General features: G+C 50.4%; 1 protein-coding gene and 1 long non-coding RNA gene across 9 annotated transcripts in view; one reads left to right on the forward strand and one right to left on the reverse strand.

Annotated features, from left to right (window-relative positions):
• The window catches only part of RGS20 (regulator of G protein signaling 20), a 99,127-nt gene that overhangs the window by 58,728 nt on the left and 20,405 nt on the right, over positions 1-19,994 (reverse strand). For 3 of the 8 annotated variants that reach the window (XM_035277642.3, XM_003734938.6, XM_035277636.3), the window contains exon 1: positions 7,875-8,085. Coding sequence is in view for 5 of the 8 variants with exons in the window: in XM_003734938.6 (XP_003734986.1) it covers positions 7,875-7,943 (69 nt within the window). In the remaining 3 variants the exon portion in view is untranslated. Of the gene's footprint in view, positions 1-7,874; positions 8,086-8,453; positions 8,491-8,673; positions 9,119-9,149; positions 9,699-19,994 lie in introns of those variants that run through there. The other 5 variants (XM_008982625.5, XM_078352449.1, XM_035277637.3 and 2 more) reach the window with 5 other exon arrangements.
• On the forward strand, positions 9,224-18,797 carry LOC128929847 (uncharacterized). The gene is made up of 3 exons (XR_008477038.2): positions 9,224-9,269; positions 9,896-9,992; positions 18,620-18,797. It is a non-coding gene; the product is annotated as an uncharacterized LOC128929847 (long non-coding RNA).

Consider the following 19,994-nt stretch of genomic DNA (forward strand, 5'->3'; position numbering starts at 1 on the left):
CTGTGGTGAGTGATTTTGTCCCCAAGGAGACACCTGGCAATGTCTAGACACGTTTTTGGTCATCGCCTCCAGGGAGGGGGGCTACTGGACCACCCAGTGGGTGGAGATCAGGGTTGCTGTTAAGCATCCTACAGTGCAATGGGCGGCCCCTCAATTAGGAGTTATTTATCCCCAAATCTCCACAGTGCTCAGGTGAGAAACCCTGATGTAAATGGTCGTTCTCTGGGGGTACACTTACATAAAGTTTATTAAACTGTACTCTTAAGATGTGTAAACTTTACTGTAAGTTATAACTCAAGTAAACAAAGTTAAAAGCTGTCATAAACCTCACAAAAATACCAAATAGCTCCTCACTGAAATCTAACAAACACATAGATATAGAAACTTTGTTTCAGTTTTAGAAATACTCTAATTTATTAAAAAGTCCTAACAACCTAAATCAGAAAGAATTAAACCTTTTATGTGAAGTCCCCCTTAAATGCAAATAAATATCTATACCTTTCTTTATGGCAAGAGATGCATAAACAATATCTGGGTATTCACTAGAAATAAACATTTGTAAAAACCAATAAATTTACATGGAAGACCCCATACATCTAAGATTCTTTTGGAATCATCAAAAGAGAGAAAAGTGTTTTTTCTCTATCAATAGAGAAATACTTTTCTCTGTTGATTTTTTTTTTTTTTTGAGACAGAGTCCCATTCCATCACCAGGCGCCAGGCTGGAGTGCAGTGGCGCGACCTCGGCTCACCGCAACCTTCACTTCCCAGGTTCAAGCAATTCTCCTGCCTCAGCCTCCTGAGTAGCTGGGACTACAGGCACGCGCCACCATGCCCAGCTAATTTTTTTGTATTTTTAGTAGAGATGGGGTTTCACCATGTTGGCCAGGATGGTCTCGATCGCTTGACCTCCTGATCCACCCACCTCAGCCTCCCAAAGTGCCGGGATTACAGGTGTGAGCCACTGCGCCCAGCCTTTTCTTTTTTTTTAAGTCAGGGTCTCACTCTGTGGCCCAGGCTGGAGTGCAGAGGCAAGATCATGGTTCACTGCCACCTCGATGTCCCCAGGCTCAGGTAATCCTCCAGCCTCAGCCTCCCAAGTTAGGATGACCTGCTGTACCACCACACCCAGCTGATTTTTTGCATTTTTTGGTAGAGACAGGGTTTCACTATGTTTTCCAGGCTGGTCTGAAATTCCTGGGCTCAAGTGATCCACCCACCTTGGTCTCCTAAAGTGTGGGAATTACAGGCATGAGCCACATACACTTTTTAACAGTCGTCTAATCTGGGTTCTAAAGATAATGACTTCCTGCCACTAATTATCAACATGACTTTGCTACAAATTAAGAAATTGATGGGCGTGTGCTCTTGAGCTGCTCTTTGCCTGGCACCGTCTCCTGTGGCAACTCTCCTGTGTCCACAGTCTAACCCATCTCTCTTCATTTCCCTCACCCTCAAGTGGAGCCTCCTCCAAGTTGCAGATTTTGGCAAAAACTCTTACAGGGAAGATCATCACCCTGGACGTTGAACCCTCTGATACAACAGGGAATGTGAAGGAGGGAATTCCTCCGGATCAGCCAGGACAAGCAGCTGGAAGATGGATGTACCTTCTCTGACTACAACATTCAAAAGGAATATACTCTTTTTATCTTGTGTTGAGACTTCATGGTAGTTCTAAAAATAGGAAGGAATCTTATATGACTCCCAGGAAGAATAAGCATGAGAGAAAGACAGTGGAGCTGGTGTCCTGAAATACTGTAAGATGGATGAGAATGGTAGAACCAGTGGCCTTTGTCATGAGTGCCCTTCAGATGAATGTGGTACTGGAGTTTTTACGGACAGCCACTTTGATAGACATTATTGTGGCTAATGTTGTCTGACTATTGCTCCAACAAACCAGGAGATAAGAAATTGTGTATACAAGTCCTTTAAATCTCACTGTCACCCCACCCTGAGACATAAAAGTCCATTATAAGGGCGAGGTAAGGGGCAGGCTGCATAATTGCACGATTCTAGCCAGTCAGCCTTAAAAGGGTTAAAGTGCCTGGCATTTTTAGCCTTAGAGCAGGAGTACAAACTTGTGCTCTAGCCTTGAGCAAACACAATTCAGTCAGCTTCAGAGGGGCACAAATGCAGACAAACCAGGTAGAAGGGCGTTCTCCACTACCTCACCGTTAAATGGAGGGCACAGTGTACAACCCAGCACCTCGGGAAGCCAAACTAGCAGGTAACTCTGCATGAGACGCCTTTGCCTCAAACCCAAATTCTCATATGAAAAGGATGTTACGCTTTAGAGTAAAATGAACGTGTACCGAGAAATTGAGCATTCCCAAATCAGAAAGGTTAACTGGCTTTAATAACTATTGAAATAACATGTAAAATATCACTACTGGGAAACAGAGCATATTACTCATATTTCACAAGTGATTCCCCATGCAATTAGCTAGACTGTAATCAGCTGGATTAGAATCAAGGTAATCTACTCCATGAATTCATAATCATATCATATTACCTGGAGCACTCAGCCACATAAAACTTGATTGTGAATGGCCTCTCCAAGAGCCCATTCAATTCTACTATGAACTGACTCACTCCATGCAGCGTCGCCTTAACTCTTGAGCTAGCCGAGCAAGGTAAGGTTCAGGGACCATCTCAGATTGTGCCGGGTAGTCAGTGACTCACCCTTATTGTACTAAATGCTAAGCTCTGACTCAGAGTCAACCCTATTAGTTGCTGACTGACACTGTACTCGTTTGAATAGAAGCTCACATTGTGAGTCATCTGGTGGTGCACTGAAAACCGATCTGAAATATTCCCAACTGGACAGTGATTCACATTATAATCATATTGGGATTGACTTGACACATGTGATTTCAAAACTAAATTCTGCCAAACTGGCTTGGGAGCATGCTAGAAAGTCACTCCCTTCTTAACACCCTGTCCTTCTGTTTAAGAACACGTAGAAAGCATCCCAAGATGCAAAATCAGGAGTAGGGCATTCATGCAAGAGGTTTCATAGGGGTCAAAAAAAAAAAAAAAAAAAAAAAAGAGCAAGATACTCAGTATCCAGTTCACACACTGGAGAAAACCACAGTTTCCTTTTTCAAGGATGCAGGCATAATTCCTAGAAGTACCTTCCCTGGAAGACACACAATCCCTATAAATAACTTTGAACGACCAGATGTTCACTAGAAAGGCTCTGCCATATAATTCTTAAACTGTTCATGTGAGGGCTGGACCTTTTTTTTTTTTTTTTTGATACTGAGTCTTGCTCTGTTGCCAGGCTGGAGTGCAATGGCGCGATCTCGGCTCACTGCAACCTCCGCCTCCTGGGTTCAAGTGATTCTTCCTCCTCAGCCTCCCGAGTAGCTGCGACCACAGGTGTGTGCCACCACACCCGGCTAATTTTTGTATTTTTAGTAGAGACGGGGTTTCACCATGTTGGCCAGGATGGTCTCCATCTCTTGACCTCGTGATCCGCCCACCTCGGCCTCCCAAAGTGCTGGGATTAGAGGCGTGAGCCGCCGTGCTCGGCCGAGGGCTGGACCTTTAAGCCACCACCTGCCTCTGTCCGTGGAAGGTGAATGTCGCTAGACAGTCACATGCAGAAAGAGAACAGTAGGATTTCAGCAATTGATACTCAAGTGCCTGGAACGAAACCAGTTACAGGCGGCTGCATTAACATAAAAAGGCTTTTTTTCTCTTTTACTCTCACTAGTCCATAAAATCTCCTTCTGTGTAATTTGAAGGCCTTTCTAAAAGGCTTTCTTATAGGAAAGACCTTCAAAGCCATCAGGAAGGATATTTTAAGAATTCAAAAATAGCTCAAAAACGATTTCTAAAGCTGTTACAAGAGATTAATAGAATATGCAATCAAATGTATACCCAAGTGGGGCCTAAAATGCTAATACTGGCTCTGACAGTAGCTTCATCTGTGACCTTACCTGAGGGGAGTCATGTGGTCATGTCTTACAACGTGAGGGACCAAGATAGAGCTGTGGGACAGCAGTAGCCACGACACGACTGCCTGGTCTTTCTTGGCGCTATAGTTAGCACGGGCTTGTACACTTTTTCCCTATGTAAACTTCCTGTCTGTTACAGTTCGCTCATCTGTAGTAAACAGGAAATTAGCAGTGTGGTGTGTAAGAGCCCCGGGGAATGAGTCAGAAGTCCTCATTCTCTTTCGGCCCGTAATTAGCGGGAGACCTCCGGCCCAGACCCTTAACCTCTCTCAATGTTTCCTCATCTGTAAAATGAAGGAGGTGGAATAAGAAACCTGATTTTCATCATTCAGTATTTATATAAGGGGTGTTTCAGCTAAAACGTTTACAGTCTCCGACAAGTTAGCACTTCAAGCTCCTAAGGTACATTTTCAGATTCTTGTAAGCAGGCTGTTCACCAGCCCTGACAATACAGCGAGATCTTGTCTCTATAAAAAATGAAAAAAGGCCGGGCGCGGTGGCTCAAGTTTCTAATCCCAGCACTTTGGGAGGCCGAGGTGGGTGGATCACGAGGTCAAGAGATCGAGACCATCCTGGTCAACATGGTGAAACCCCGTCTCTACTAAAAATACAAAAAATTAGCCGGGCATGGTGGCATGTGCCTGTAATCCCAGCTACTCAGGAAGCTGAGGCAGGAGAATTGCCTGAACCCAGGAGGGGAAGGTTGCGGTGAGCCGAGATCCTCCATTGCACTCCAACCTGGGTAAGAAGAGCGAAATTCCGTCTTAAAAAAAAAAAAAAGAAAATGAAAACAGTGGGCCGGGCGCGGTGGCTCACGCCTGTAATCCCAGCACTTTGGGAGGCCTAGGCGAGTGGATCACAAGGTCGAGAGATCGAGGCCATCCTGGTCAACATGGTGAAACCCCATCTCTACTAAAAATACAAAAAATTAGCTGGGCACGGTGGCGCGTGCCTGTAATCCCAGCTACTCAGGAGGCTGAGGGAGGAGAATTGCCTGAACCCAGGAGGTGGAGGTTGCCGTGAGCCGAGATCGCGCCATTACACTCCAGCCTGGGTAACAAGAGGGAAACTCCGTCTCAGAAAAGAAAAGAAAAGAAAAGAAAAATGTTGCCAGGTGCAGTTGCAGGCACCTTAGGTCTCAGCTACTCCTGAGGCTGAAGTGGGAGGATCCCTTGAATCTGGAAGTTGAAGGCTGCAATGGGTCTCGGCTGTGCCGCTGCACTCCAGCCTGGGCGAGAAAATGAGACCCAGTCTAAAAATAAAAAAAAAGTGGCCGTTTTTAAAATTTTGATGATGGACAGTGTTTCTTTCATTATGCATACTCTTTATAGTATACATAAATATGCATTCTGTTCCTAATCTTATAGTTTGAAGTCTAGCCAATTATATCAGTATAATAATAGTAATAACAGCTGTTCCTTGGTATGTACCAAGCAGTTATAAGAGCTCTATGTTATTAGTTTACTGAATGCTGTCAGCTAGCCCATTAGGTAGGTAGTCTTTTTTTTTTTTTTTTTTTTTTTTTTAAGACAGAATTTTGCTCTTGTTGCCCAGGTTGGAGTGCAGTGGCTCAATCTTGGCTCACTGCAAACTCTGACTCCCAGATTCAAGCGATTCTCCTGCCTCAGCCTCCCGAGTACCTGAGATTACGGGCATCTGCCACCACGCCTGGCTAATTTTTGTATTATTAGTAGAGATGGGTTTTCACCACGTTGGACAGGCTGGTCTCGAACTCCTGACCTCAGGTGATCCACCCGCCTTGGCCTCCCAAACTGCTGAGACTACAGGAGTGAGCCACCGTGTCCAGCAGAGGTATCACCCCCGTTTCACAGATGATGAAACTCACTCCCAGAGAGGAAAACTAGTCCAGGGTTATGCAGTCAGGTTGGGATGTGAAAGCAGTTACAGAGCTCAAGACCCTCATCGGTTAGGCAGCTCTGATATGCGTTACTAACATGTGATAAGAAAGATGTCACTTAATGAACAGAAGATAAACAAGATGAGGCCCAATAGAAAATTAGGTTTTGAGCAATAAAATATTTTAACGAAAATAATAAATTGCAAACCGTGGTTGTGCCAAAAAACTTACAGATGGTAATTTCACTAGAAATGCCCTTGTAAAGTTTGGGGAGGAAGTCAGACCGTTTTGTGAACTTGAACATTTGTTTAGTCAATTTCACGGCCTGGAGCCACTAGAAGTGAAATGAAACCAAGCCACGCCAGGGCCCTGTCACCTGTAACCCAAGGAGGGCGGCTGGAGACTGATGCAGAATCCCCTTGCTCCCCACACTCCGGAGCAATGAGGAACCCGCGTGCAGGTGCCTGATTCTGCTAGCCAGTGGGTGAGGGTCCTGCCGGCACTGAGGGCACCGGGGCTGGGGTTGCGACACCAACCGGCCAGGAAACTGGAGAATGTGGGGAGATCGACAAAGAGCGATAGCCTTTTGCCAAATTCTGAGACCGACAGGAATCGAGGAGATTTCCCCTCTAGCGCTCTCCATCTTCGGGACAAAATCCTGTCAACCCCGTTCCCTTCTCCAGCCTGTGCATTGCCGGTGGCCTGTGGGCAGCAGCGGCTTCCCCGGGATCCCCCTCGCCTGTCCCCGAGCGCTCTGCACCGCCGCATCCCTGTTGCTGGGGTTGGTCGCCAGGGTTTTCCTTCGACGCAGTCAAGTCCGGGACGCTCAGGATGCACCTCAGTGCCCGCGCGCCGCCTATCCCAAAGCCCCTTCGCCACAAGCACGGAGGGAGCCGGGGAGGTCACGGGGCCTAGAGACACCCTCCCGGGGCCCACTCTCTCTCGCCCACCTCTCTAGCAGCGGGAGGGCCGCAGCGCAAGCAAACCTCTCCCCAAAACGCCCACCCCACTCTCGGCGAGCAGCTTCTCTCAGGGCTCCTCCCCCACCCATTCCTCCACCGGAGCTGGGTGGGGGCATCGCGGCGCACAAAGCCGGGAAAGCCACCCCTGTCGCGGAGCGCCGCTTCCCTAGAGGCCCCTGGCCCGTCCGCTCCCCCAACGCAGGAGGACAGCAGCGCACACAGACCCTCCCCTCCAACGCCCACCTCAGCCCCCCGCGGCATCCCGCACCTCCAATCCCCGCCCCCCGCTTTCCAGTCTCCGCAGTCCCGGCGCCCAGACTTGTTGCCACTTCCCAAGGCAGCTCCGAGAGTGCGAAAGATGAAGCGCCCGGGTTTGCTCCAGGAAAATCTCCGCGGCGCCCGCACGTTAACCTCCTTGGCGCAGGCGAAGGGTGGAGGGCACTTCTGTTCATTTGGTTTTAGAGAGCGTGAACAGAGGCCCCGAGTGAACGCCCACACCTTGTTGGCCCTCCAGGGTCCACGCGTGGGGCTTCCACTTCTCCACCCTGCCCCTCGGTAGCCCCGCTCTTATTGCACTTTTCCTAAAAGGAGGCGCTGCGATTCCGGGAGGGTTTCCTTTTCCTTCCCAGCGGCGTTCAAATCTCCGGCCTCGGGCACCCAGCCCCTTCCAGGCCCTCTCCCTATCGGGTGAGAACGCCGACGCTTCCACCGCCTGGACTTTCCAACACATGCGTCGGGTGGTCACGGTCAGTGCCATTTCTAGGGTCTGAAGTCTAGACTCCCGCGTCCTCCACCGACCCGAGGCCGCAACGATGGGATCGCGGACGCCCTGGCAGACCCGGGACAAATGGGTCCTGGTGGCGCGAAGCCCCTCTTCCGACGCGAAGCACCCGCAAGCCTCACTCCCCCAAACTCGCACTAATGCTGCGGGCAGGAACCCCCGACTCGCACCCGTTCCCGCCCCGCAGCCACGGCGACTGCCCGAGGTCCCGACGAGCTGCGCGCCCCTCCCAGCCTCGGCCACTTCCCAGCGCGAAGCCTAAGAGCGAGCCCGAGAGGAAGAAAAAGAAGTCGAGGAACCGGGATACTCACGAGCCCACCGTCCACCCCGCCGGCCGGAGGGGAAGCCCCGGCCGGCTCGCCTCCGTCCGCCGTGCGCATGCGTCCGGCGGGTGCCTTGGGCGATCGCCGCGCCCCGGGCTGCCCTCTCTACGTCGGCGACGGCTCTCCGCGCCTTTCCCCTTCCTTTGGCTCGCGATCTCGGCTCTAGCCCTCCACTCCCGTCCTCTTCCTCCCCTGCTCTGCCTTCTCTCCGCCCCCTCACTCCCTGTACCCGGCCGGGCAATCCCACGTCTCGCCTCCCTCCGGCGGCGGCGCACTCCACCAAGGCGGGGGCGAGGGGTACCCCCGAGGCCCCACGCGCGGCGAGACTTCCGCCCCGGCCGCAGCCCCACTGCTCCAGCCTCAGATTAGCAAGTCCCAAGAGTGTGGATGCGAAGCCAGGCGCGCGTGGAGGGCGTCCGCGAAGCCCCCCGTGTCATCGCTTTCCCTCGGCGCGCGGGGGCCGAGCGCGACTCGAGTGTGCGGGACTGCGTGCTCGGACCTTGTGAATGGAGGGAGCGGGAGGGGGGAGCGGGGATGGGCGGCGAGCGCGGAGGGAGTGCTCGGTACCCGGAGCTTCGTTCGCGTCGGTGGACTGCCCGCCTCTGGAGGGCAGCCCCCCTATCTTCTCGGCCCGGAGCGCCTCTCGGAGCTCTGTCCCCGCCCCACCCTGGCGCAGCCTCCGCCTCCGGTCTTCCCGCCCTGGAAAGCGGCCCTCGCCCCCTCCCAGCCAGCGGGAGCGCGGAGGCCCCAATCGGCAACCGAACTGGGGGTAAGGGGAGGAACTAACCCCGGACCCCGGATCTTGCTGAGACCCTCGGTAGTCGCCCTCCGCGCCCCCTTCTCCAGGGACTTCGGAATCCCGGGAGAGGAGTCGATCAGAGCGTGGCGGGGGAACCCAGCCGCCCAGCTCTCCGGACTCACAGCACCGCGAGTCCCAGTAGCCCGCGGCGTCCCCTGGGGGGTGGGACCCGTTGGGGCCGCGCGGGTAGTTCCCCGGAGCCGGGAGGGCTACGCTGAAGCTGGAAACTGACCTGACACAAAAACAACATCACGTCATTTCCTCCCTTGCCAGCCGAGAGGGCAAGGGAGTGGGAGAGCTAGCGCGGGGAGCCGGCGGAGGCGCGTCTGGGGGAGGCTTGGAGTAGGGAGAGGAGAGCCACACGCCGGGAGTTTGAAAAGCAACCTCGGGGAAGAGCGAGGGCTCCCTCGTGTTTTCTGGGACCCTGGAAAAGAAATGGCCCGGGAAAAAGTAGCTTAGAGTACCTTCCTGCGGGGAGGGGCGGTGTCCCGAGAGCCGCCAGCGTCCAATCCTAGGACGTGCACAGCCCTGTCCCGGCCTTCCGGACCTTGCCACCCTCCCCGCTGCTGGCCCCGGCGGAGTGGGTCAGTTGGGGTTAGGAAGAGGTGGGAAAGGCTGCTGTCCTGGGGAGGCTGGGTGTGGGGCGTGGTGGCGACCATGGTACTCACCGGAGTGGGCGAGCTCTGCCCAGCGGTGGCGTCTTCTTCCCTGGGCTTGGTGACTGGACGGGCGGGCCTCAGCTGGCGACCCCCCGAGGGTAGGCCAGACAGTGCCAGACCCGCCCCGAGCAGGAGCGAGAGGCGGCCTGGCAGCTCCTCGTGCCCCCGCGAGAGCCGGGCGGCCGGTAGGGCGGAAAGCAGTGGGGAGAAGTCCGGGCGCCTCTGGGAAGCCTCGGGAAGGGGTCGCCGGAGAAGGTGAGAGAAGAACCTTGCGAGGCTGGAAAGCGGGCTAGAAAGGAGGCCGAGCAGCTTCGGGGCAGCGGGCGAGTCTGGGAGCTGTGCAGGCGTGAAGGGCTGGGGCGGGGAGAAAGAAACAAAACCAGCAGACGGTTACTGTGGTGTCTGGCCGCTTAGACGGGGCTCTGTACTACAGAATTTTGAGGCGTTACTTTGGGGGTGCAAGAGAAGGTCGGCGAAAGCAGAAGGAAGGGCCTACGTTCAGATTCTTTCCCCTTCCACTCCTGTTTTTCCTAACTCCGTGCTACTTCAAGTGTGGTCCGTGGGCCAGCAGCTTCGCCAACACCACGGAGCGTGTTAGAAATAAAGACTCTTGAGCCCCACCCAGCCTCCTGCATCGGAATCTGCATGGTAAGATTCCTAGGGGATTCCTATGTGCGCTGAATGTGCCATGCAGTATACAGAAGGGTCTGTGTCCACATCTCTTGGTTCTTAAGAATTTGGATGAAAATCTTGGTTCACATTTGCACTGTTGCTCTTCCCCTCCCTTCTCTGGTCTTCCCTTGTTCCTCCTGCCCTTTCCGAACTCACTAAGTGTCCAGGGCTCTGCTTGCCAGAGGCAGAGTTGGACTTGGCTACTAGATTCCATTCAGATAGTTGTCTATGGGGGGTTCAGATAGTGGCTGAAGGTGACTGACGGGCCCCAGACCCTCCACAGGCTGGTTGGAGGAAGGGACTGGCCAGTGTGGCTGTGGGTAAGCTGCTGGAGCAGGGGACACCAGGGCTCCATGTTAGGGCCGCTACTACAGGTGAACGCTTGCAGGCCCCCTTTCCAAACTCCGTATGTCCTTCTTATTCTCGGGAACACTGGCCTTTCCACCTCCCACTTGTTGCTTAGGAGGCTTAAGAAAAGAGATATTTTTTTCCCTTTGAAAAGTGGAGGGAAGTGTTAGTTTAGAAGTCAGAAGCCCATTGTTCTAGACCCAACCTTGCCACTCACTTAGTGGCTAATCTTAGGAATGTATCTTTATTTTTTGAGTTCATTTATAAAGGAGTTGAACTCAGTGGCTTTTTAAGGTCACCTGCCTCGTTCAGGCTTTCATCTTTGAGAAGCTTTCAATTTCTTGATACATTAACGTTTAGTGTAAATACAAACCGGAATCTAGCTCGGCCAATGCAAACACCCCCTCATGCCAAACAAAAAACAATTTAATCTGTCTGTGAAAAACAAGAGCGGTGGTTGCCAAAAAAAAAAAAAGGAAGAAGAAGGAGGAGGAGGAGGAGGAGGAGGGAGGAGGAGGAAGAAGGAAGGAAGAAGGAAGAAGAAGAAGAGGAGGAGGAAGAAGAAGAAGAAGAAAGAAGAAAAGAAAGAAGAAAAAGGTGGAGGCGAGAAGCAGCGAAAAAAGTGCCGAGGTGGTGCGGCGCGGGAGGCGAGGGCGGGCGCTCTGGGGTGAGCGCGGGTCCCCGGGGCGCGGCGGCCGCTCTCCAGGGTCCTGAAGGCGGTCGCGGTCGCGGGCGGCCTCCTGGGCCTGGCGCGGTTCCCTCACTCCGCAGTCACCAGGCCCGGCCTGTTTTCTTTCGGCGGTGGAAATCTTGTGGGAAGCGATTGTCAGGAGAGAGGGAAGGAAACCTAGCAACCCATTCTCATTCATGAGGCCCTTTCTGGGAAGCCGGGAGTGCGGTGGCTGATTTGTCTTTCTGTCGTTTGTTTGCTCCCGGGTGAGTTGAACTCCGTTTGCATTTCCGAGTAAGTTCACACTGTTTCACTTCCCCTCATTACCTTTTCCTGGAGAATGGGGTCGTTCTCCTCGTATTCTCACTCTCTCCATTCAGCTGCTCCCCTCCCCCGCTTTCTGGCAAGGTGCTTTATTTTAGGGGCTGGAACTGGGAGCCGTGGAGGCTTCTGGAGAAGCGCCAACTGCTCGCTCGAGGGGGGAAAGTGGGCGACTTGGAAATCGGCCTTGGCGCCCAGGGAATGAGCTTCGGAGCATTCGTCTCGCCTGGGAGGAGGGCAGGGGAAGCGCTCCTCCAGCTGGAGCTTGGGGTGGAGGCTCAGCCGCAGCCGTGAGTGCTCGGCCTCCGCGGGGCAACTGGTCCTGGCCTGTACCTGCGGGGGACTGCGGGCCCACGGCCGCGACTGCGCCCCGTTCCGGAGCTAGGGCCCTCGGCGAGGTGGGGAACCTCGGCGGCCGTGGGCGCCCCGGCCGGAGGGACCCTACGCTAAGAAGTCGAGAGAGGACCAGCCGGGTTCCCAGCGACCTAAAGCCAGACTGAGCCCACCCACCACCTTGCCGATCCCACGCAAGGGCTTGAACAAAGCCGAAATGCCGAAAGCGAGCGCCCAGCACTCTTCTGCGACGCACGCCCAATTTCGAGGAGCCCGAGCGAGTTCCGAAGGCCTTTCGTGGGTCGCAGAATTTGGCGTCTCCAGCTCACGTTTTCACACGGTTTTGTGAGAACGTGCGTACTCGTAACTTCGCTTCTCCCCTCGCCCCAGCCCTTCTTCCCAAGTCACTTGCACGCCCCTGCCCCTTCCTCCGGCACGCTTCATTAGGCATTTTGCTTCGGTCCTGTGCTTCAAGACAGAGACTCTTGTGAGGGAAGTCGTGGACATGTTCAGACAGAATAAAAGTCCCAAACCTGATCCAAGAAAAACAAAACGCAGCTCCTTTGCTCAGTCACCGCCTGCCGGCCCCACACTGGCCTCCGGATCAGCCGCCTGCTCGCCTACTGCCCCGCAGCCACTGCGAGCCTGGCGCGGGACCCAGCGGCTTCTCCAGTTAGGGGAGCAGCTGAGGCTGAATCAAGCAAGGTGTTGGGTGCTGGAATCCTTCCGCACTTCTGGCAAGGACAGAGCCAAAGAGTATCAGTGTAGACATAGAATTCGATCTGAGGAAAGTGACTTTCAGCTGCCCGCAGGTCTTGCTCCTCAGAGAGCCTTGTCCTCGGTTTAGGCCAGATTCTATTTGACGGTCTGAGAGTTTCAATACTATTGGCCACAAAATGGAATCATCAGGGCCCTATTCCTGGAAGCACTCGTACTTAGGGATCCAGAAGACTTAGGGAATGTTTTATTCTGATTGAACCACTTCCCTAATCAATCATGTTGGCTACTGAACAGCAACTAGAGTGCATTTACACAGACGAAAATCTCCACAGCCCAAATCTGTATGAACCATGTCCTGGCCGTTTCAAATGGGAGGTTTGTATTTATTCTCAAATAGTAGCATTTCACAAGGGAAATATCCGTAGTAGAATAAACGACACCTGTATCAAAAATTTCTGAGCGCCTTTAGAATTAAAGTCACAGTTAAAATAGAATTTAAAGTCAGTTTTAATTTTACGAAATGACCTATTTCCTCCTGAATTTTATTTTTAAGTTCCACTTTGCTGTGGTTTAGTCATATTATACATTTTAACTTTCTGTTACTTGGAAATGTAATTCTTCCACTTGGATAGAAGAATCTAGCTGACAGTGAAAACTATAAAGGCAAATCTTTCCCTGCACTGACCATAAATTATGCCGATTGAAAGGTGGCAATATAAATAAGCCAACAGGTCCTGGCTATTAGAGCCACAGGTTAATATTAATTTGAGGTGAACACAATTCTTCATAATATGTTTCTAGTATTAAGGTTCCTTCAGAATCTCAGTGTTCCTCATGAAAGTGCAACTCTTAAAAAGAATATTTCTGCAGCTCATAATCAGTTCTGACTTGTTCCATTCTTTTAATAACTTTAAAAATGTAATTATGCCTAAGGCTTGTGTGGAGATGTCATAAAGAGATGTTGTGTAATTGAGGCAATGGTAACAAGGGAGGAAAGCCTGGAAAGGGAAGTGGAGTGGGTCAGAAACGAGAGCTGCTTAGATGACTTGTATGTTTAGGGAAGAGAAACACTCAAAGGCTCTGTCTGCCCTGCAGAGATAACTGGGTGCTCTCTTCTCAACACAGGTATTACTGCCAAGTAAGGGACTTAGGGTAGGAGATGGTACCCTTTTTTTTTTTTTTTTTTGACATAGTCTCACTCTGCCGCCTAGGCTGGAGTGCAGTGATGCGATCTTGGCTCACTGCAACCTCCGTCTCCTGGGTTTAAGCGATTCTTCTGCCTCAGCCTCCCAAAAGTAGCTGAGATTATAGGATGCACCACCACACCCAGCTAATTTTTATATTTTCAGCAGAGACTGCGTTTCACCATGTTGGCCAGGCTGGTCTCGAACTTCTGACCTCATGTGATCCTCCCACCTTGGCCTTCCAAAGCACTGGGATTACAGGCATGAGCCACCATGCCCAGCTGGAGAGGGTGCTTTGAAAACTTATAATATGAAAACTGGAAACCTTTTTATTCTCCAAACTTCCTCCTCCTGCAGCTGTCCCCATCTTAGTAAATGGCAACTTAATTACTTTTGTTCAAGCTAAAAGCATCACTGGAGTATCCCGACTCTCTTTTTAGAATTCTCTGCCAAATCCAGCTATGGCGTATTCACAGCTGTCACCCTGTGTTGTAGGTTGACTTGCACCTCCCAAATTTAAATATTAAAATTCTAGAACTTAGTACCTTGGAATATGACCTCACTTGGAAAGAGCATTGCAGCAGATGTAACTAGTAAGATAAAGGCCACCCTATTCCAGTATGACTGGTGTCCATAGAAGAAGGGGACATTTGTCACAGATATACACACAAAGAGAATGACACGTTAAGGCAGAAACTGAGGTGATGCATCCACAGGCCGAGAAATGCCAGAGACTGACAGCACACCACCGGAGGCTAACAAGAGGCAGGGAACAGATTCTGCCTCAGAAGGAATTTGGCCTCAAGATTGCAACATGGAAACCCTGACTGAGTTTCCAACCTCCCTGTCCCGTCCTGTGGACTTCAGAATGAAGACTGCAACATCAACTCTTACTTGAATTTCCAGCCTGCTGGCTTGCCTTGCAGATTTCGGACTTGACACCCTCCGCAATTAAATGAGCCAATACCTTAAAGTAAACCTCTCCCTACGTAACACACAGATGTGCGCACGTGCACACACACACACACACACACGCGCACGCACACACACACGCACACGCGCGCGCACACACACACACACACACATTCTCTGGGGAACCCTGACTAGTGCACATCCCTCACTGGTCTTTCTCCTTCCCTTTGCCATGCTTCCTGTCATGGTCTCATCTCAACACTGAAGCCAAGGTTATCCTTGAAAATGTCACTGTACAGCTGCAGACTTTCCTTCTCTTTCTTTCCTTTCTTTCTTTCTTTCCTTTCTTTTTCTCTTCTTTTCTTTTCTTTTTGAGACAGAGTCTTGCTTTTTCGCCCAGGCTGGATCACAGGGCTCACTGCAGCCTCTGCCTCCCGGGTTCAAGCAGTTCTTATGCCTCAGCCTCCCTAGTAGCTGGGATTACAGCTGTGTGCCATGACACCCAACTAATTTTGGTATTTTTAGTAAAGATGGTTTCACCATGTTGGTCAGGCTGGTCTTGAACTCCTGGCCTCAAGTGATCCACCCGTGTTGGCCTCCTAAAGGGCTGGGATTATAGGTGTGAGCCACTGTACCCATGCCAGCTCCAGAGTGTCTATTGACTTCTTATTTCAGGGTAAAATCCAAAATCCTTACTCTAGCTCCCAAGGAACTACATGAGTGGTTCCACTCTGCCTCAGATTTCTTCTTCCTCTGCAGTTCCTCTCTGCGATATAGGTTTTTTTCTATAGCACTTGTCACCATCTGATATAGTATATATTCACTTGTTAATCTGTAAGAACTAAGCAATAGTTTTGTCTCTTTTGCTCATTGCTATCTCCATAGAGCCTAGAACAGTGCTTGGATAAAGCACTATTAATTGGATAAAGTATTCAATTAATATTCTTCGGACAGATGAATTAAAAACAAACTCAGATATCACTCAGCCATAAAATGGAGAGGAATTCTGATACATGCTATGACATAGATGAACCTTAAAAAACCTGATGGACCTTGAGAGCTTGTTTGGAGGTTCTAGCAGGGGAACGCAGCTACTGGTACACCCTTGACCAAAGACTGGTCCTCCTCTACCGGGGATGGTCGTCCTCTTTGACCGAGCGTGCAGCTTCGGGAAGGACGCACATGGAGCCGTAAGGGAGGAAGGGGACACCGGCCTAGCCAGCCAGATCAGCCGAATCAACTCTGGCGATCAATGGGGTGACAGATATTGCAGCCAGATCGCCCTCACATCCTAAAAAACATGATGTTAAGTGAAAGATGATAGACACAAAAGGACAAATATTGCACGATTCCATTTCTATGACGTGTCAAGAATAGGCAAATTCATAGAGACAAAGTAGAACAGAGGTTACTGGAGGCTGAGGAGAGGAGAGAATGCAGAGTGATTGTCTGGTGGATACAGAATTTCTGTCTGAGACGTGTATTAGGCCATTCTTGCATTGTTATAAAAAAAGCACCTGAGACTGGGTCACTTATTTAAAAAAAAAAAAGGCAACTTAATTGGTTCATGATTCTGCAGGCTGCAGGGGAAGGCACTGGTGTCTGCTCGGCATCCGGGAGGCCAAAGGGATGTTTTACCCATGGTGGATGACGAAGTGGGAGCAGGCCTGTCACATGGCAAGAGGGGGAGCAAGAATGAGCGCAGAGGAGGGAGGTGCCGCGTGTTTGTAAACAGCCAGATCTCCTGATAACTCACTCAGTATCATGAAGACAGCACCAGCCAAGGGATCAGCCCTCATGACTCAGTCACCTCCCACCAGGTCCCGCCTCCAACACTGGGGATTATAATTCCACATGAGATTTATGGAGGACAACATCTGAATTACGTCAGGAAGATAAAAGAGTTCTGGAAATAGACAGTGCCATTAAATTGTATGCCTACAATAGTATATTTTATGTTATTTATATTTTACTACCTTTTGTTTTTGTTTTTTTTTTTTTTGGAGACAGAGTCTTGCTGTGTTGCAGGGTACCAGACTGGAGTGCAATGGCGTGATCTCGGTTCACCGCAACCTCCACCTCCCGGGTTCAAGCAATTCTCCAGCCTCAGCCTCCTGAGTAGCTGGGACTACAGGCACCTGCCACCATGCCCAGCTAATTTTTGTATTTTTTTTAGTAGAGACAGGTTTCACCCTGTTGGCCAGAATGGTTTCGATCTCCTGACCTTGTGATCCGCCCGCCTCTGCCTCCCAAAGTGCTGGGATTACAGGCGTGAGCCACCGCGCCTGGCCATATACTACAATTTTTTTAAAAAAACCTCAAGATGTGAGCTGAGAGGAGCCCAAGAAGTCCATGCAGGGAGAAAGGATGGCTGAGTTAATTACTCTTCATTCTGTCATTGAGTTTGCACCTCCTGGGGTTCTCTCACCTCATTTCTGCTGCCACCATCAAGGTGTTTGTAAGAGAGACATTGCCTGGTTTCATTCTGCTCCTAGCGTTTGGTGGAACATAGATTGTGACATGGGGGCGGGCGGCGGGGTAGAAAGAAAACAGCAGAAACAGAAACCAGACCAGGAAGGGTCTTATAAGTCTCTCACTTACTCATTCTTTCAACAAACATTTATTGTGTGTCTCCTGTGTGCCAGGCACTGTCCTAGAGGCTTGGGTTCCATGAATGAGAAAGAACATGACCAGCTCTCAGGATATGGTGAATGGGAGGGTAGTAAGGCTCTGTATAGTTTGAACAGGGCGACCAAATTATGGTAAGGATTTTGGATTTCATTTTAAAAGCAATGGAAAATAGGCAGAGCATGGTGGCTCATGCCTGTAATCCCAGCTCTTTGAGAGGCCGAGGTGGGTGGATCGGGAGGTCAGGAGATCAAGACCATCCTGGCTAACACAGTGAAACCCCGTCTCTACTGAAAAAAAAAAAAAATTAGCCCGGTATGGTGGCACACACCTGTAGTCCCAGCTACTCAGGAGGCTGAGGCAGGAGAATCGCTTGAACTCAGGAGGCAGAGGTTGCAGTGAGCCAAGATCACACCATTGCACTCCAGCCTGGGTGACAGAGTGAGACTGTCTCAAAAAAAAAGAAGCAATGGGAAATCATTGCATTTTCCAGCAAGAGATACATCTGGTTTATATCTTTTAAAGACTCTTTTGGCTGCTGTGAATTAGGGAGGGGCCAAGGGTAGGAATAAGAGAGAAGATGGTGACTTGGGCAGGTCATGTAAATAAAAACATAAATGAATGAGCAGGTTTGGCAGAAGCTTTAAAGATAGAATTAAGAGGACTTCAGATGGATTGGAAGTGGAGGCTGAGAGAAAGAACTCAAAGATAACTTTGAGCAGTTGAGTGGCTTACAGAACGGAGAGGACTGGGGAGGAAAATCAAGACTCCTGCCAAAGACAGATTTTTCAGATGCCCCACACCCAGCTAATTTTTTGTATTTTTTAGTAGAGACAGGGTTTCAGCATGTTGGCCAGGATGGTCTTGATCTCCTGACCTTGTGATCTGCCCACCTCAGCCTCCCAAAGCTGAATCAATTTAAGTAGTTTGAACCATATCTAAGTGGAAAAGGAGATTCCCTGACAACATTTAATCAGGAAGTCAACACAATCGTGTGTGTTTTTGAAAGATCTCTGTCCTCTAGTGTTACTTAGAAGCAGGTGTGACTGGAAGGGAGACCAGAGACAGGCTGTTGCAATGATGTGTTTGTTTGTTTGTTTTGAGACAGGGTCTTACTCTATCACCCAAGCTGGGGTGCAGTGGCACTATCTCGGCTCACTGCAACCTCCATCTCTCAGCTTCAAGCAATTCTCCTGCCTCCGTCTCCCAAATAACACCATGCAGGTCGTGCCAAAGGAGGGAGAACCCGCGCTTTTGTGTCAGCTTTCCCAGACGCGGGGCAGACGGGGGAGTAGGATTCGTGGTGACTGGAAGCTGCCAATGACCAAACATTTAAAAAATTGATTCTGCATCGCAGACTCATTATTACAACAATATGAAGAATAAAATATATAAAGTATAGTGAGTCGGGCCACTATGCTGCCCACTGCCAACCACCATTCTCTCACCCAAGGCAACCACTCTTCACTTTTTTGTTCCTTTGGCAGGAAGTTCAAACCACGGAAGTCCTGGGCCTTGCAAAGGAGAACCCTCCACTCAGTCCCACGGTGAACCCCAAGCCACGCTCCTGTCTCTGAAGTCTTGGCCAACTTTGGGTCTGCTTGGGGTCCTGCCCTGCTCTGCTCAGAGAGCCTCAACGTGTGATCAATAAACCTTTCCATGCTCTCCTGGTGTGTGTAGCCTACCAGTCCTGAAAACTGTAAGGCTATGTTGTTTTAATTTTGTGTTGCTTTGTTTGTTTGTTTTGAGACGGAGTCTCATCCTTTTGCCCAGGCAGGAGTGCAGTGGCGCGATCCCGGCTCACCGCAACCTCCACCTCCCAGGTTCAAGTGATTCTCCTGCCTCAGCCTCTTGAGTAGCTGCGATTACAGGCACCTGCCAGCATGCCCAGCTAATTTTTGTATTTTTAGTAGAGACAGGGCTTCACCATGTTGGCCAGGCTGGTCTTGAGCTCCTGACCTCAAGTGATCTGCCCACCTCAGCCTCCCAAAGCGCTGGGAGTACAGACGTGAGCCACCACGCCTAGCCCCTATTTTAATTTTGAATGTTCTGATAAATAAATATGAATTAACTAAACAACATTTTTTTAATTGCATTTTAGGTTTTGGGGTACATGTGCAGAACATGCAAGATAGTTGCATAGGTACACACGTGGCAGTGTGATTTGCTGCCTTCCTCCCCTTCACCCACATTTGGCATTTCTCCCCATGCTATCCCTCCCCAGCTCCCCCTGCCTGCTGTCCCTCCCCTATTCCCCCCAATAGACCACAGTGTGTAGTGCTCGCCTCCCTGTGCCCATGTGTTCTCATTGTTCATCACCCGCCTATGAGTGAGAATATGCGGTATTTCATTTTCTGTTCCTGTGTCAGTTTGCTGAGAATGATGTTCTCCAGATTCATCCATGTCCCTATAAACGACACGAACTCATCATTTTTGATGGCTGCATAATTTCATGGTGTATATGTGCCAACTTTTTCCTGTCCAGTCTATCATCAATGGGCATTTGGGTTGGTTCCAGGTCTTTGCTACTGTAAACAGTGCTGCGATAAACATTCATGTGCATGTGTCCTTATAGTAGAACAGTTTATAGTCCTTTGGATATATACCCAGAAATAGGATTGCTGGGTCAAATGGAATTTCTATTTCTAGGTCCTTGAGGAATCGCCACACTGTCTTCCACAATGGTTGAACTAATTTACACTCCCACCAACAGTGTAAAAGTGTTCCTTTTTCTCCACATCCTCTCCAGCATCTGTTGTCTCCAGATTTTTTAATGATCGCCATTCTAACTGGCGTGAGATGGTATCTCAATGTGGTTTTGATTTGCATCTCTCTGATGACCAGTGACGATGAGCATTCTTT

Source organism: Callithrix jacchus, chromosome 16, assembly GCF_049354715.1.
Source record: "Callithrix jacchus isolate 240 chromosome 16, calJac240_pri, whole genome shotgun sequence".
NCBI lineage: Eukaryota > Metazoa > Chordata > Mammalia > Primates > Cebidae > Callithrix > Callithrix jacchus.